This window comes from Mastigoproctus giganteus, chromosome 3, assembly GCF_048544385.1.
Source record: "Mastigoproctus giganteus isolate SK-2022 chromosome 3, ASM4854438v1, whole genome shotgun sequence".
In the NCBI taxonomy this organism is placed as follows: Eukaryota; Metazoa; Arthropoda; class Arachnida; order Uropygi; family Thelyphonidae; genus Mastigoproctus; species Mastigoproctus giganteus.
In genome coordinates this window covers 174,439,836-174,456,113 of record NC_143577.1, presented here as the reverse complement: position 1 = coordinate 174,456,113, position 16,278 = coordinate 174,439,836, and the positions used below count along the sequence as shown (strand labels likewise).

Sequence of the window (16,278 nt, the reverse complement as noted above, 5' to 3'; positions counted from 1 at the left end):
AATCTGTCAGTGTCGATCCACTGGTGATATTCTGGCTTATGTTACCCATTTATGGACAAATTCAGTGGAAAAGTTTGGTGAAACACATGCAATTGCCCTTGACATCTCAAAGGCTTTTGATTGTGTTTGGCATAAAGGTCTTCTAAACAAGCTTCCATCTTATGGTTTGCCAACTGTTTTTTGTAATTGGTTATCCAGTTTTCTCTCTGATCGCTCACTGAGGGTGATGATGGTAGATGGCTCTCTGTCTTCTAACTTCACTAATGCCGTTGTCCCCCAAGGTTCAGTTCTTTCCCCCACTCTTTTCCTCTTGTATGTTAATGACCTTCTTCCATTGACTGTAAATCCTATCCATAGTTTTGCCGATGATAGCACATTGCATTTCACTTTCCATTTTGAGAAATCTTGCCTTGCTGAATCAGCTTCAACTTCTCGAAAATCTGCTACCAATTCTTTAAATGCCAATCTCCAGGTAATTCTCCAGTGGGGCAAAGACAACTTAGTTGATTTCAATCCTTCTAAAACCCAGTCTTGTCTTATAACTTGCAAAAAGGATTCTTCTGTTCCTGTGCTTATCTTTGGTGACACTCCGATTTCTAGGCAAGATGATATATCTCTTTTGGAGATTGCCCTGACTTCTAATCTCTCTCTCTCTCTCTCTCTCTCTCTCCCTTGGCACAAGCACATTATAAATATTGCTTCCTCTGCATCTAAAAAACTTGGTTTTTCTCTTTCGCTCTTGGCATTATTTTTCTTACAAACAGCTGTTCACTCTGTACAAATTGTAATCTACCCTACTGTGGAATATTGTTCCCACATCTGGGGTGGTGCCCCAAAAATTCTCTCATGCTTCTAGATTCCATTGAGAAGAGGGCAGTTAGGTTAATTAATGACTCATCTCTAACAGTGTCTCTCCACTTTCTGTCTCATAGATTTTGTTTCTGCTGCATGCCTTTTCTACAGATACTTCCATGTGCACTGTTCTTCTGAGTTGGCTTCTATAATTCCCACTCTCTCTTTCAAAATGTCGATTGCATTTGTGTGTGCATAGATTTTCTTGAAGCCATATAGAGATATGTATGAATTGTTTAACAAGTAATAGCAGCTGTTTTTATATTTGATTCTTTAGAAAGTCAATGTAAATTTGATATGATGTGTACTTACACAAGAAAAAAATTGAAGAAACTGTCTGGAAGTTATATCCAGAAATTGTTGTAACTGAATTTAATAATGCATAATTATTAAATTCATAATAATTATGCTCTGTTATGATTTAAATTATTAAATCATAATTTAATAATTTAAATTAAATTATTAAATCATAACAGAGTATAATTACTGTGAAAAATGACAAGTATTTCCTTTTTTTTTTTTACATTTAAAAAAAATTTTAACAATCTTTTTTTTTTTGTTTTTTAACATTTTTATTTTTAACAATCTTGCTAAAAGGCCATCAACTTAAAAAAAAGTTGATGGCCTTGAGTATGAAGGATTTATTTGAGGAGTCTGGTAATGTTTTTACTTTTCAACAATGTCCACTTTGGAGTCAATACAATTTTGTCACTGATGTTGCAATGCAGTTGATTTCAACTGCAAAGAACATGTTCTTGGCATCCAGGAATGCATCCACTGTAGCAGTGAAGTCACTGTCAACATTTGTGTTGTCAACAGAAGTTGGCAGTGACACTGTTGCTGATGGAAGTTTCTGGTCCACAGCATAGTCCAACGCATGGGTCACTTTCCATGCTCACCCTCCCTCATTTAAATTTTTCTGCCCACTTCTCAACCATGGAATATCGGAAAGGGCATCCTCCCTCAGTGTTGTAACCATAACCTCATGAATTGCCCTTGGAATTAGTCTTTTTTTTCCCAGATATTGGATGACTGCATGGTGACTGATTTTGACCATCTGTTCTCATTCATACAACTTTGTTGACTTCAGCGCCTCTAATTAAAAAAAAGACATTACCAAAACTGCATTTAATTTGGTGGATTTACTATTTGAAGTGTTATACATTAAGAACCTTAATTTTTTTTTTTTTTATATATTCAGGCCATGAACTTTTCAAATGCCCCTCATAAAAGCATTTATATACATAGTTTTTCAGTTTTACAAAATTCCTTGAAAAAATTTACTCTGGGTTGTATGCATCCAGGAGGGCCAGAACCCACTTGTGAAAGGGAATTATAAGCTTCTTAAGGTGATGGGATATGTGCAATTTATTTATTTCCAACTGAAGCTTGCTATATACCTAGAGCAAACATGCTTTCCAGCATATTACCACTAAATTTGCATCCTCTTAGTTTTTATTTTACAATTCGGAACATCCCAAAATTGTACTGTGTAAGATTTGGGCTATGGGTGGAGTGAGTGAGATTTTTCAAGGAATTTGTAAGTTTTGTAAAAATTGAAAACTATGTACATAAATGCTTTTAAGTATTAACGCTTTCCAATTTTTACTTTATAGTCAAGCATTAGAGTAAGATTACTCTAAAGCCAAGCTATAAAGTCAAAATAGGTGATTTTGGTCTTATCAGCAATCAAGATCAAAATTTCATTAAAATGTAAATATATAAAAAAAAATAAACAAACTAGTTATTTATTTTTATTTTATATTACAACATCCTCTGCATTTATGTGTGTGTTACTTGATTCAGTGTCATCAATGCCTAGATGTGAATTACCCAGAGAATCTTGAACCTTGTTGAATGGTTGCACCCTTTGTTGAATTCTTAAATGATTGCAATATAAAAATGGCTATTATTAAATTTGTTGATACTGCATCAAAACAGGGCTTATGGGAAAAATAGGGATTGGGGCAGAGCACTAAAAAAAAAAAAAAAATTTCAGTGTGGTGAAACACTAATAAAAAGTTAGAAACCCAATAAAATTGCTAACACACGTTTAAACATCTTAAATTTCTAATAAATAAATATTACAGTAAATATAGCACTTTAATATACCTGTAACACTGTTTAACATACATGCTAATAGTTTTCTATTCACTGACATTTTTTTTTTTATTGTAAAATTTGAAACTGTAAAAGAAAGACAAGCAATCAATAATGATGAACATGGCATGCACAAATTGTACGAGTGAGATGCGCAGTAACAGTTTTGCTCATTAAAAATAGGAAGCTTAAAAAATAGGAATGAAGGGAAGATTCTGAAAATTTGTTTTTATGTGATTGAAAATTTCATGGAAGGGGAAACACATTTCACCATAATAATGTAAAAACCCACACAATTCCAGCTATTGGTATTATCGCAAATGCAATAAGATCGAGTTTACTATCCTTTTATAATTAGATTGCACTAACAGAAAAGCCCAATAAACTGGGACTTGCAAATTGTTTTTATCGTTTTATGGTAGTTACCTCCAGAAATGTGCTCCTCTGCTTATGCTATCACTCCTCATGAAATTTCTGTTCAAAAACATGAGCTGGCCTACAATATCTTGCACTGATATTGTAGGTATTGATATTGATATCTATATTGCACTGATATTGATATCTTCGAATACAACTAATACAACAGTGTGTCTCCGACCAATACAACTACAATAAATTGCTGCGCAGGTCGCGCCACGTTCAGCTTGGTGCCCAGTTTTGCATTCATCCAGTGTTACTCGCAGACGAAGTCGGTCATGAGCCAATGTGAAAATCACATTATACTCGCATTGTTCCCTAATACATCACTTGCATTGGAGCAAATTTGCATTGCCAAAATGCACGTTATAGCAGAACTGACTCTACCTTCATATGTGTCTGATCACCACATTGTAATATGTGGTCATGAGACACATGCTGTATCCTGCAGCAGAAACCACTCACTGCTTATTGAGTATCTTTGGCCTTAATTTCATTAAAAAATTTCCTTAATTTCATCTTTCAAGTGTCACCATTTGCTAGTCACCATTTGGTTATAGAGCACATAGTGTTACATTATATTTTGCATGTCACCTGTCTGGCGATCCTCAAAAATAACATTCCCGAATTAACTGTTAATCACCCAGAAAATGGTAATATGCATTCCTTTTGTTCTGTCTAAATGAAAATCAGAATAAGTTGTGATGTCATGATTTGTTCTAAATTATTCCATTGTATTTTTAAGGTTTCTTAAGGGATTAATTCCACACAATGTTAGCTAAATGTTTGACATATTTTGATTATAAATTATTTTAAATGCCTAATATTAATTGAATCCTAATTTTTTTGTATTCGTCCTTTAAGTATAGTTATTTTTTCCCCATTTATTACAGGTAGTAATAAATTGTGCTATATTGAAAGGTTTAAGATATAATCAAGCTACTCCTACTTTCCATCAATGGAGAGATAACAGACAAGTTTATGGACTGAATTTCAGTAGTAGGGAAGATGCTGATTCATTTGCTAATGCAATGGTCAGGGCTCTAGAGATACTTAACTCAAACAGTAAGTGCAGTTGTATCTGATTTTATTTCTTCATTATGCTTTCTATGCATAAATCAGTAAGAAGTTCCTTTAAAAAAAAAAAGGAATACAAAGATAAAATTACTGTGCAACATCCACAATTAGTGTAAAGTTCTCCTTGAGCAAAGATTTTCATTAAAATTCCTAAGGATTGAAATAAAAAAAAAATTGTTACACAATAGGTTAATCATGAGCATTAATCCACTCAGTGCCATGCTCAAATATACTTGGGTGATAATGCAATTTTCAAATTCTGCACTGAGTATACTTGTTTTGACAGTAGTACTTTTGTGTAATTAGTGTGTTAAGTTCTCAGAAGATTTTTAGTAAAATTCATAAGAATTGAAAAAAAAAGAAAATTGTGTTATATAAGTTAGTCATGATCACTAATCTACTCAGTGTCATGCTCAAGTATACTTGGGATGACAGTGCAATTGCACTGTGCTACACTTTTTTTGACCAAGGGATAGCAATATCAGTTCTAACTGCAGAGGAAAACTGATTATAACTTCTTTAAAGGGGAGGAAATCTTCTCAAAAAGCAAAAGGATGCACATGCTTCTGCTTAAAATTTATAAACAAGTTGGCAGACACTGCATTTCAAAATAGTGAGTAGACTGATGAAGAATAGTTAGAACTATATTTAACTACAATTCTGATGACAGCAGGGCAAATTACACATTTATTGAAGTACCAGAAATACATTTTTTATGGTTCTTCATCAGAATAGGTTTGCGACATTTTGAAAAGATCATTATTCAGTATGTAATCTTTGCAGTATTTTGATGCAATGAGTTATGCACTGTGCAGAATGAATCAGGCTTCCACGAGTTCCATCTCTTATTTATTTATTTTTTTAAATGAAATACTATTCTTTTGTATATAATTCAAATCCTTACTCTCTTTGTTAACTATGGTAAAAATACAAATGTTGTTACCTCATAAATAATGTCTCTGAAGGTTTTTTTTTTCCCCTCCCTCCCATTTTCAGAATTCATAAAAGCTGCCATCATGGGGGAAAAAATTTCGCTGTTCATAAATGAGAAATATGCATTTGGAGAATCTGTTATATAATCAGGGACATTAGATTCCTAAACCAGCTGAAAGTTATCCATAAGTTTTAATTGAACAAAAACATATAAAAAGGCCCAGTAATGTCCCAAGGAATATGATTTCTATTTGAAACATAGAAATTGATCAAATCATTGAATGGAAGTTTGCAGGCATCCTTCATAACTATAAAATCCTCCAGTAACCTTGACCTGTATGTAAAGTTAGCTTCCAGGCTAATAAGATAATGTAAAACAGACAATCATATAAGTCGATCCTTGAAGCACTAAAAATTGTCTAAGATTTAGAAATCAGTGTATATGGCGGGTATAAAACCTTAAGCTTGAATTGAAGGCACATTCTTAGGATGTTAGAATGACATGAGTTAATGGTAATATATTTACAATTTATCACATATTTTTGCACAATTATATGCTGTTGCTCACCTTTTAAAACCCAAAAATTTTCCATCTTCTTCATTGAATAACAGCAGTTCATAGAATTTGATGGGAATTATGTTTTCAGGTTTACTTTTTGAAATTGTCAATTTCTAATAGCTAACTCACATCCACATTGAGGCATTATTTACAGAGAAACTAATTCCCAATAGAGCACTAAACAGGCAACAAGGAATGGCTCAGCTACATAATGTTAGCTAATTTCAGTGTTGGCTGAAGAAATGATTGAACTCTTGCTACTCTCTTTACAGCCTACTGTCAAGTGTCATAAAATGTCGCAAGATTTAAAAGAGAATAATAGCAAAAATATTTGGATTAAAAGTAGGTGTGTTCTTAATGCAGGTTTACTATAATTTAACACTACATGAGGAACAAGAGATGATGCTAAAAAAGGGGTCATCTTATACAGCGATTTGACTAAGTAGAAAATTTTTGTGTCTAGAAATTAGGCACCAACTCAGCATTCAGATGGGCATCTATGAGAGCTGGAGGTGTAGGGTAAATGCCCTCGAACAAATTAATATTGAGGGGCCCATAAAGCTCTCAGCTGCCCAGCTCGACGGCAGAGCTCACTCCTGTGCATCAGGCAACACAGAGGCAATCTCCAAGGCAGAAGAGAATGCTCTAGTCCTAAAGGGACTAGTTATTGTTGGTGACTCTATTGTCAGGGAGACGGGGAATATACTATGCAAGAAGGATAGGTGGAACAGGACCAGGGTATGTCTGCCAGGAGCAAAAGTTGATGACGTAGAGCAGATATCATCTTTTAAGGGCACAGAAGGTGATATTGTTGGTAGGTGATAATGACATTAAGAGTAAGAGATCTGCAGATATACTCAATAAGTACAGGTCAATGTTGAAAAAAAGTCGCGAGTTAGGGTTGAATGTGAAAGTGTCTTAATTCTGCCCAGACACGATAGGAGGAAGTATACAATAAGAGCCTTGTCGATCAATTTGGCCCTGGAGAGAGAGATTGTGCAATGCTCAAGGGGTAGAATTTTTTTCAGCCTGGTTTGTGTTTGATGACAGGAGAGACTGCTTCTACAGGGATGGAGTACACTTAAATAGAAAGGGTGCAAGAACATTTGCTGATGCTATCGAGGCAGTGTTAGGAGGGTTGAAAAACTGCTAGCTTGGCGGGATACACAGACTAAAAGTTTAACAGTGGCCACAGGCAGAGGCAAAAGTGATTCTTGCACTGCGTCTATTAGAATGAGCAGCAGCCTGGAAAGCAAGGCAATGGAGATTTCCAGGACTGCTGGGAGTAATAGTGGAACAAATAAATACATGGGATGTGTTAGGGTAACTAAGAGTAGAAACAGGTACATATATACATGTATGTACACCAATGCTAGAAGTATAGTTAATAAATTTGATGAGCTTGAAGTGATGAGCTTTGAAGTCAAGACATCAAAAGCAAATATTGTTGAGATGTCAGAGACGTGGTGTCACACAGACATAAGTAGTGCAGAATTGGAATTTGGGGAGTACAATGTGTACAGAAAGGATAAACAGGACAGGAAGGGAAGAGGGGTTATGCTGTTAGTTAAGAAACATAAAATCTAAGGAAGTGCATCCAATTGATGTTGGTAGGCAATGCAATGTTGAGTCTGTTTGGTGTGACATAAGCACTGAGAAAGGAAAAATGAGAGTAGGTGTGTGTTATAAGCCTAATGAATCTGATGATTATAATGAGCAATTGTGCAAAGAAATAGTGGACCAGTAAATCAGAATGTCTTATAATGGGGGATTTTGACTTTCCAGATATCGACTGGAACTTGTGGTCACTCACACATTAGCAAGACTTTTGTGGATTTGTTGGATGACTGTTTTCTACAGCAACATGTTCGAGAGGCAACCAGAGGGAGTAATACTCTTGATCTGATATCAGCAGTGATTATTCATGCATTAAGAATTTGCAGATAAAGGAACCACTAGGTGACAGTGATTACAATGTACTGATGTGGGAATTACTTAAAGATGTAACTACCATCAAGGCTAAAGGGAAGGGCTATTGCTTTCATAAAGGTGACTACAGGGGTTTCAGACAGTTTTTAAATTCTGTACAGTGGGATCAACTGATGATGTTACCAATGTTGAATTCTAAATGGGAAGCCTTCGGGGACTTAATTTTGGAGGCTATTAGGCTTTTCATTCCAACTAAGAAATACTGTTCAAGGTTTAGGCCTAAATGGATGTCAGATGAATTAATGAGGATTGAGGCAGAGAAGAAAAATGCATGGGATGCATATAAAGTGTCAGGTGACACAGAAATCTTATGGCAGATATAAACTAGGCTGTAATCAAGTCACAAAGGAGGTTAGGCAGGCAAAGGCATATTACAAGAAATCCTTGGCAAAGGATGCAAAGAAAAACAGCAAAGAGTTCTTTACTTATGTTAAATCTAGAAGGAAAGGGATGAATCAGATTGGTCCACTTAACATAGATGGGTTGACTATTGATGATCATGCTCAGGTAGCAGATAAACTGAATGAGTATTTTGCATCTACATTCACTCATGAGGAGTTATTCAATGAGGGGAGTGCCAGAACTTTATCAAACTCTAACACGGAACTAAGTGATTTTGTAATAACTGAGAGCAAAGTGGAGGAGAAATTGTTGAAGTTAAACATAAAAAAGGCAACTGGGGTGGATGGGATCTATCCAGTTATATTAAAGGAAGTAAGCAAACCTTTAGCTATAATTATGAGAGCTTCTTGGACTCAGGGGGAGGTCGGGGGAGGTCCCCATGGACTGGAGGTGTGCAAATGTATCACCAATATTTAACTTCTGTTCCAGGGAAAATAATGGAATCACTGGTTAAAGAAGTATTGCAAGGTCATCTAGACAAGATTGCAGTAATAGTTAAGACACAGCATGGGTTTGTTAAAGGGAGGTCATGTCTGACCAATTTGATTGGATACGATGATGTTGGTCACAAAGGAACTGAATGCCAAAAATAATTTTGATATCATATACTTGGATTTCAGGAAAGCTTTTGATACTGTTGCACACGGAAGACTGTTGTACAAATTGAAGAGGTATGGAATTAAGCGTAGTTGCAATAATGGATAAAGGGATGGTTGAGTGAGAGACGACAGAGAGTGGTAATCAATGGACACTGCTCTTCGTGGACAAATGTTATTAGTGGAGTTACCCAGGGTTTGGTGTTGGACTCATTGTTGTTTTGTATATTTATCAATGATATTGATGAAGGTATATCAGGTTTAATGTTCAAGTTTGCAGATGTTACAAAGGTTGGCAGGGTTGTAAATGACAGTAAAGACAGTATGCTACTCCAACTGGATCTAGATAAGTTGGGCAAATGGGCTGAGAAGTGGAAACTGAAGTTTAACATTGAAAAATGCAAAGTACTGCATATGGTAGCAATAACCGAAGAGAAACCTACCAATGTGTGGTACTAAGCTCAGGGAAGTGGAAAGTGAAAAAGACCTGGGTAAATTGTGCAGTCAAATATGAAGTTCGTTGAGCAGTGCACACGGGCTGCCAGAGCATGTCAGGGAGTCTTGTCAATGATATATAGGAATTTTGCTATCAGAGACAGGGATGTGATTATACCGTTATACAAGGCAATGGTCAGGCTACACCTAGAGTACTGTGTACGGGTCTGGAGGCCTCATTTTAGGAAGGATGTAGAGTTGCTAGAACGAGTACAAAGAAGGGAAACAAGATTGGTTAGGAGAACAAAGGGGTGCCCTTACGAAGAAAGGCTTAAGTTCTGCAAATTGCCGCACATGGAGAATAGGCACCCTCGAGGTGATCTGATTGCCTTGAATGGGTTGAGCAAGCTGAATGCTGATGGGATTCTTTCTTTAGCTCAGATTAAGAACCTGAGGGGGCACAGATTCAAATTGAGGAAAGACAGTTTTGTAGAATAGATGTGCGGAAATTTGCCTTTAGCCAGCGGGTAGTTGATTGGTGGAACAGACTTCCATCTTTTGCTGTGGAAGTTGATAGCCTAAATAAATGGAAGGCTCAGCTGGAGAGGCATTTGGAACAAATGGAGGTGTGAAATGGGACTTTTTTTGGCTGATGCTGCATAAGCCTGCTTTCTTGCATCGTATGCCTCTGCTATTGCTAATGAACCAAAACCTGTTTTCTTCAGCACAAGAGAAAGATTAAAGGTGACACATTAGAATCATTCCGAACTTTTTTCATAAGATGCACGTTCAAAAAGTTCCCGGAATTTTACAATAGAATTTATCAAATGTAACACTGGGATTTAGTAACCTAATCAGCTTAAAAGTACTTTCTGTTTGTGAACACACATGCACACACACCCTTGTCCCATTGGTCTTGCCAAGATTTGAGAAATTCTTTAAAATTTTTATTTTTAATTCACCGTTCTTCTTTTCTTTCTTTGATGTCATATACTGTAGCAAAACAGTGACCCCAAAGCTCCATTTTCAGTTTTGTGAACCAGCAGAAATCAAACAGTACCAGTTTGAAAGAGTAGGAAGTTGCTGAATGACTGATTTTTTTTTTTTTTTTTTTTTTTTTTTGCATCCACGACCCGCTGAACTGCCATTGCCATGTAACAGGGTGTGTTGTCATTTTGCAGGATCCAGCCATCCTTCCATTTTTTAATTATATTGAATTTGAACCAGAAAAATGCCTCAGACCGGAAGAATCAAAGCAAAAAGGCTCAAGGTAGTGGAAGTGTCATGGCTCAAGGGAGAACTGAGATGAGGGGGAGTTGTCCTTTAAATCACATCCTTGTGAAATGTACTGCTTATTTGATGTTTGCGGAGCTATTAGGAATGTGACATGATATTGCCAGAGGGGGTTGCTCGAGGGCATGTGCTTAAGGGAAAGTTGCTGCTATGGATAAAGGGATGGTTGAGTGCTAGAAGGCAAGAGAGTGTTAATCAATAGATGCTGCTCTTCACAGACTAATGTTATTAGTGGAGTCTCTGAGGGTTTGGGACCATTGTTGTTCTCTGTATTTATCAGTGATATTGATAAGGTATATCAGGGTTAATGTCCAAGTTTGCAGACGATACAAAAGTTAGCAGGGTTTTAATGATAGTAAGGATATTGTTGTTCATGTTGGCACTAGTAACATTAAGAGTAGGAGATCTGCGGACTTAACAAGTACAGGTCAATGTTGAATACACTACTGCAACAGGATCTAGAAAAGTTAATCAGATGGGCTGAGAGGTGGCAACTGAAGTTTAATATTGACAGATGCAAAGTACTGTATATGAGTATCAGTAACCCCAGATGAATGATGAAGTTGGAGAAATTTGTTGGTGGTCACAACAGCTCCTCAGGAACTGTGACTGAAAGAAGAAGAACCGCTGAGTAACGTACCAACTGTGCAATGCTACACTCGGGTAGTGAAGAATGAAAAAGACCTGGGGTAATTGTGCAGTCAGATATGGAGTTTTCTGGCTGTACAAGCAGAAAACTGCATATCATTGACGAGACCCCATGAGTTGTCAGAGCAGCTCATGGGATTTTGTCAGTGATATACAGGGATTTTGCTAGCAGGGATAAGGAAGTCCCTTGTGTAAGGCAACGGTCAGGCCATACCTTGAGTACTACTATCTATATAATATCGGTGTAGGTACACCATAGCTAACTCTTATGAAACTACGATGATAGTTTGTGTGGGAGGCATCATTTGCTCTGTGTCTCATATTGTGCTCTTCCTTCACAACAAGTTGCCATGGTATTGCACTACTGCTGGAGACTAGGCACCTGCGCGGTGATCTGATTGGGGTGTATAAGGCCTTGAATGGGTTGAGCATGCTGAATTCTGATGGGGTTCTTCCACTTGTTCAGATTACGAACTTAAGGGGCCATAAATTCAAATTAAGAAAAGCCAGATGTAGAATAGATGTTTGGAAATTTGCCTTTAGCCAGCGGGTGGTTAATTGCTGGAACAAACTTCCATCTGTCATTGTGGAAGTTGATAGGTTAAATAAATTTAAGGAGGAACTGGACAGGCATTTGGAGGGAATGGTGTGATTTTGTTTTTTTTTTTTTTTTTGGCTGATGCTGCATAAGCTCATACACTTGCTTTCTTGCATCACATGCTACTACTACTACCTCGAATAAGTAATGCTTCACTAAAAGAGAAGACTATTGTTACTTATTCTCGGTGAGTACCACCACCCAGACGGCACCGTTTCAAAGCTATTGGCCTATCATCGGTGAGTGGGCAGGTACCCTGATAATGCAGACATGACAACCCAGTCGTGAAGATAATCACACAATATGAGAGATGCTAAAAGGTTTATATGATAATATTTAAAATAACTAAATGCAAAAAGGCATAATACTTTAAGAGTAAGAGTTTAATATCTATATAATATCGGTGTAGATACACCATAGATGCCGACCGGGCTAGCCGGGTGGGTAAAGTGCCTACCTGGCAACCCAAAGGTCGCGGGTTCGATTCCCGCCTCGGGCTTGGATCAAAGTACTGCAAAAAAAAAAAAAAAAAAAAAAACCTTGGGAGGTGCATTATGGCCACAGAAGCCTATGTGCCAATAACTACCCAAAAAAAAAAAAAACGCCATAGATAACTCTTAAGAAACTACGATGGTAGTTTGTGTGGGAGGCATCATCTTGAGTACTACATGCAAGTCCGGTGGCCTCATTTTAGTATGGATGTAGAGCTTCTGGAACGATTACAGAAAGGGGCAATGAGATTGGTGAGGGGTATAAAGAGGTGCTATTATCAAGAAAGGCTTAATTTCTGCAAATTGCTGGAGAATAGGCACCTGCAAGGTGATTTGATTGAGGTGTTTAAGGCTTTGAATGGTTTTATCAATCTCAGTGCTGATGGAATTCTTCCTTTGCTCAGATTACACATGAGGCAGCATAAATTCAAATTGAGGAAAGATAGTTGCAGAATAGATGTGTGGAAATTTTCCTTTAGCCAACAGTGGTTGATTGCTGGAACAAACTTCTATCTGTTGTTGTGGAAGTTGATAGCTAAAATGAATTCAAGAACTGGAGAAATTTGGAGCGAATAGATAGGTGAAATGATAAGTTTTTTTTTTTGTTTTTTTTTTCAGGCTGATGTTGTATAAGCTTGCTTTCTTGCATCATAAGCCACTGCTAGTGCTAATGCTAATTTTTGAGGTCATTGTTGCCTCACATTCTCATGCAAACTCATTCTCAAAACCTGAATGTAATAAGCAGCAGTGATGCTTCTAGCCATAAATTTGCAGTGCACTAAGCCCTCATTATCAAAAAAAACTATCAGTATGACTTTGCCTTTGGATTTTGTTGAACGTCTTGTTGCTTGGGGCATGGGAACATTCTTGTGTGCTATTCAAATGATTCCACCTTGGTCTCGGGATTGTGGGCGAATACCCAACTCTCATTCTGTGTGACCACTTTTCTTAGGAAGCTCAGGTGCTGCATAGATTTTTCAAACAAATTACCCGTGATGGCTTTCTGGCAATCCATTTTTTGTCCAACAGCAAGCATGGAACGAACTTTGCTCACTAACGTGTCAGATCCCTAAATCTTGCATGAGGATTGTGTGCACTGAGCCTACAAGCAATCCAACTTTTTGAGGAATCTGAGTGACAGTCATTTGCTTACCATTTTGCACAAGTTCCTTCACTTTTGTCGTTTTGTGATGTCAAAGGGCCTCCACTGAAAAGTTCATCTTCCTATGATTCCTGTCCATTGTCACTGATTAAACTACTATTTTCTTCAAAGCATCCTCTCCATAAACTTTTTGTAATGCTTGAGAGTGTGTATTATTTTCTCCATGTTTAAAGAAGAACTTGATGTTAGCAATCAGCTGTGACATGAGTGAAGTGGTCAAGCCAGTTCCTATTTGGCATGCACACATACCCGGGGTCAAATTCAACACCCCATGAAACCTTAAGGTTGTAGTACAAGCATTTAATTACCGGCATGTGATTCGAGGAACATTTTGAGTGTACCATGTATATCTTTACAATATTTTGATGATAAAGACATGAAATAAAGATAAATGAAATTTTTGTAATACAAAAACAAGATTAGCTGACTAAAACTTCCAGAATGGTGTATCTATATGATTATCTATAAAAAAAGTGTGTTACAACATATTTGTTTCATAGCTGATGAAACAAATGACACAGATGATATCATAGCTACAAGTCCTCCAGGTTTACTTGGAGATTTTTTTGACTATTTCATCCCTTCAGTATCATAACACAGCTTTTCTCTGTATTTTATTTTCATTAAAAAACAAAACTGTGTTAAAATCAGAAATTTTTAAAAATTCTGTGAATTTCTTATTTTTATTAATGAATATGCCAGAATAAACACTTAAGAATACAGTAAAACGTTGATCATCTGTGGTAATTCGGGGACTCTAGAGCCCGGATAATTGAAAAACATGGTAAATCAAAATTACATTTTTATTTGTTTAAATAACTTCCAAAACACATAAAAACATAAGATATTACATGTATATAATAACAATAATATTTTATTCATTTTGATAGAAAGTGATTTTTGAATTTTTCTTTTTTTTTTTTTTTTTTGCAACATTTATTTTTCTTGTGTCCATGAATTTGTAAAATTTCAATACAGTCTACATCATTTTGACTTTCCACAAATTTAAGTAATGTCTCTGCAGCTGTTAGGGGCTTCATTACAACTTACTTTGCAAGCTGGCTGTAGTTCCTCATCATCCTCGCCAGGTCCTGCCACACTTTGCACATTTTCATAGTCAGGTTCATTTTTATCTATATTTAACTATTAACACTTGCCTCAGCTAAGTCTTTGCATCCTTCAATATTTTGAACTGAGTTTAAAATATCAGGATTGATTTCTGCAGTTTTATTTGAGTCTCCCACTTCCAAGTTATTTTCTGCAATTACAAAGTCATCGGGCAATATTTTTTGTATGATTTTATAATTGTTTCGCTTTTAACTTCCAACCATGCAGTACAAATGTTATAGATGGCATCTTTAATTGTTAGTGACTTCCAAAATAAAAGGGGATTCTTTTCTTCCATGATAAAGTCCATCATCAAGGTCTTTCTATACAATCGCTTCATGCTCTCAATTACCCCATGGTCCATAGGTTGTACCAGTGGTGTTACATTGGGTGGAAGATAAATGGCAACAATATCGCCATTATCTGCAGATAGTTTTTCCAATGGAGGATGCGATGGAGTGTTATCTAATAACAAAATTGCTTTGTGGGGGAGACCTCTACAAGGTAAATTTTTTAATGCGAGGAACAAATTTATCTGTCCACCACTTTTCAGATATATCCCTAGTCATCCATGCAGATCGGTGGTTATAATAATCTCTTAGAATATTAGTCGTGTCCTTTAAACTTCTAGATTTTGATTTCCCACTACAGTTAATTTTAAGTTGTCGTCCCATGAAGCATTTGCGCAGCATAAAATTCTTATCCTGTCTTTGCTAATTTTATATTCTGATGCATTTCTTTCTTGTACAGACGGCAACCTAAGTTTGGGCATTGCTCGCCCATAAAGTCTCATCTTGTCTGCATTGTAAATTTGTGATGGAACAAGACCCATTTCTTTAATAATTGTAGCTAAATCATCACAGAATAAAGTTGCTACCACGTTATCTGCACTGAGCTTTTCACCCTGTATCTCTAACTCTCTTTATACCATGCCTGTGTTTAAATTGTTTCAACCAACCAGATGAAAATGTAGGTATTCCAGGCATTTCTAATTTGTCAAAAAAAATATTTTGCCTTGCCTAAAATCATTTGTTGTAAAAACCACTTTATCATTACACTTTCAAGTTGTTCATTTGTATCATTTGTATCAGCACCTTTGAGCAATTTTCTTTGTTGAAGCTGAAGCAAATGTGTCACATTTAGAAACAAATTTATATAATTGGGCTGGTTTTTAAAGTTGTCCCATGCAGTTTGGCCAATTCCAGATTCATCTGTAAGCTTTGAAACACTTTCACCTTTTTCATGTCTTTTAATAATTACCAGTTTCTTTTCCGTTGTTAAAACAACTCGTTTTCATTTACCTGACATTTTTAGGAGTTGAAATGGGAGATAAATATTACATACAAAACACAGCACGCACAGGAACAAGCTTCTGAAATGTTAGTAGACAAATGCAAATAGGTTACATTTGTATATTATTTGGCATTAGAAATGAAGCAGGTGTTTCAAGACACTCTATTTCGCATCTTCGGGTGTAAAAACATCTGACATGATTTACCCTGTGGAAAAACGAGAGACACTACAGTAATTTCCTTTATGTACTGTACAAATCCGCTAGTACAGAAAAATAATACTCTTTAAATGTTTGTTAAAAATAAAACTGCATACATATAAAGGAC

General features: G+C 36.3%; 1 protein-coding gene across 1 annotated transcript in view; it reads left to right on the top strand.

Annotated features, from left to right (window-relative positions):
- The window catches only part of ena (ENAH actin regulator enabled), a 189,697-nt gene that overhangs the window by 60,629 nt on the left and 112,790 nt on the right, over positions 1-16,278 (top strand). The window contains exon 3 of the mRNA XM_090370151.1: positions 4,263-4,434. Coding sequence (XP_090226277.1) covers positions 4,263-4,434 — 172 coding nt within the window. The remainder of the gene's footprint in view (positions 1-4,262; positions 4,435-16,278) is intronic.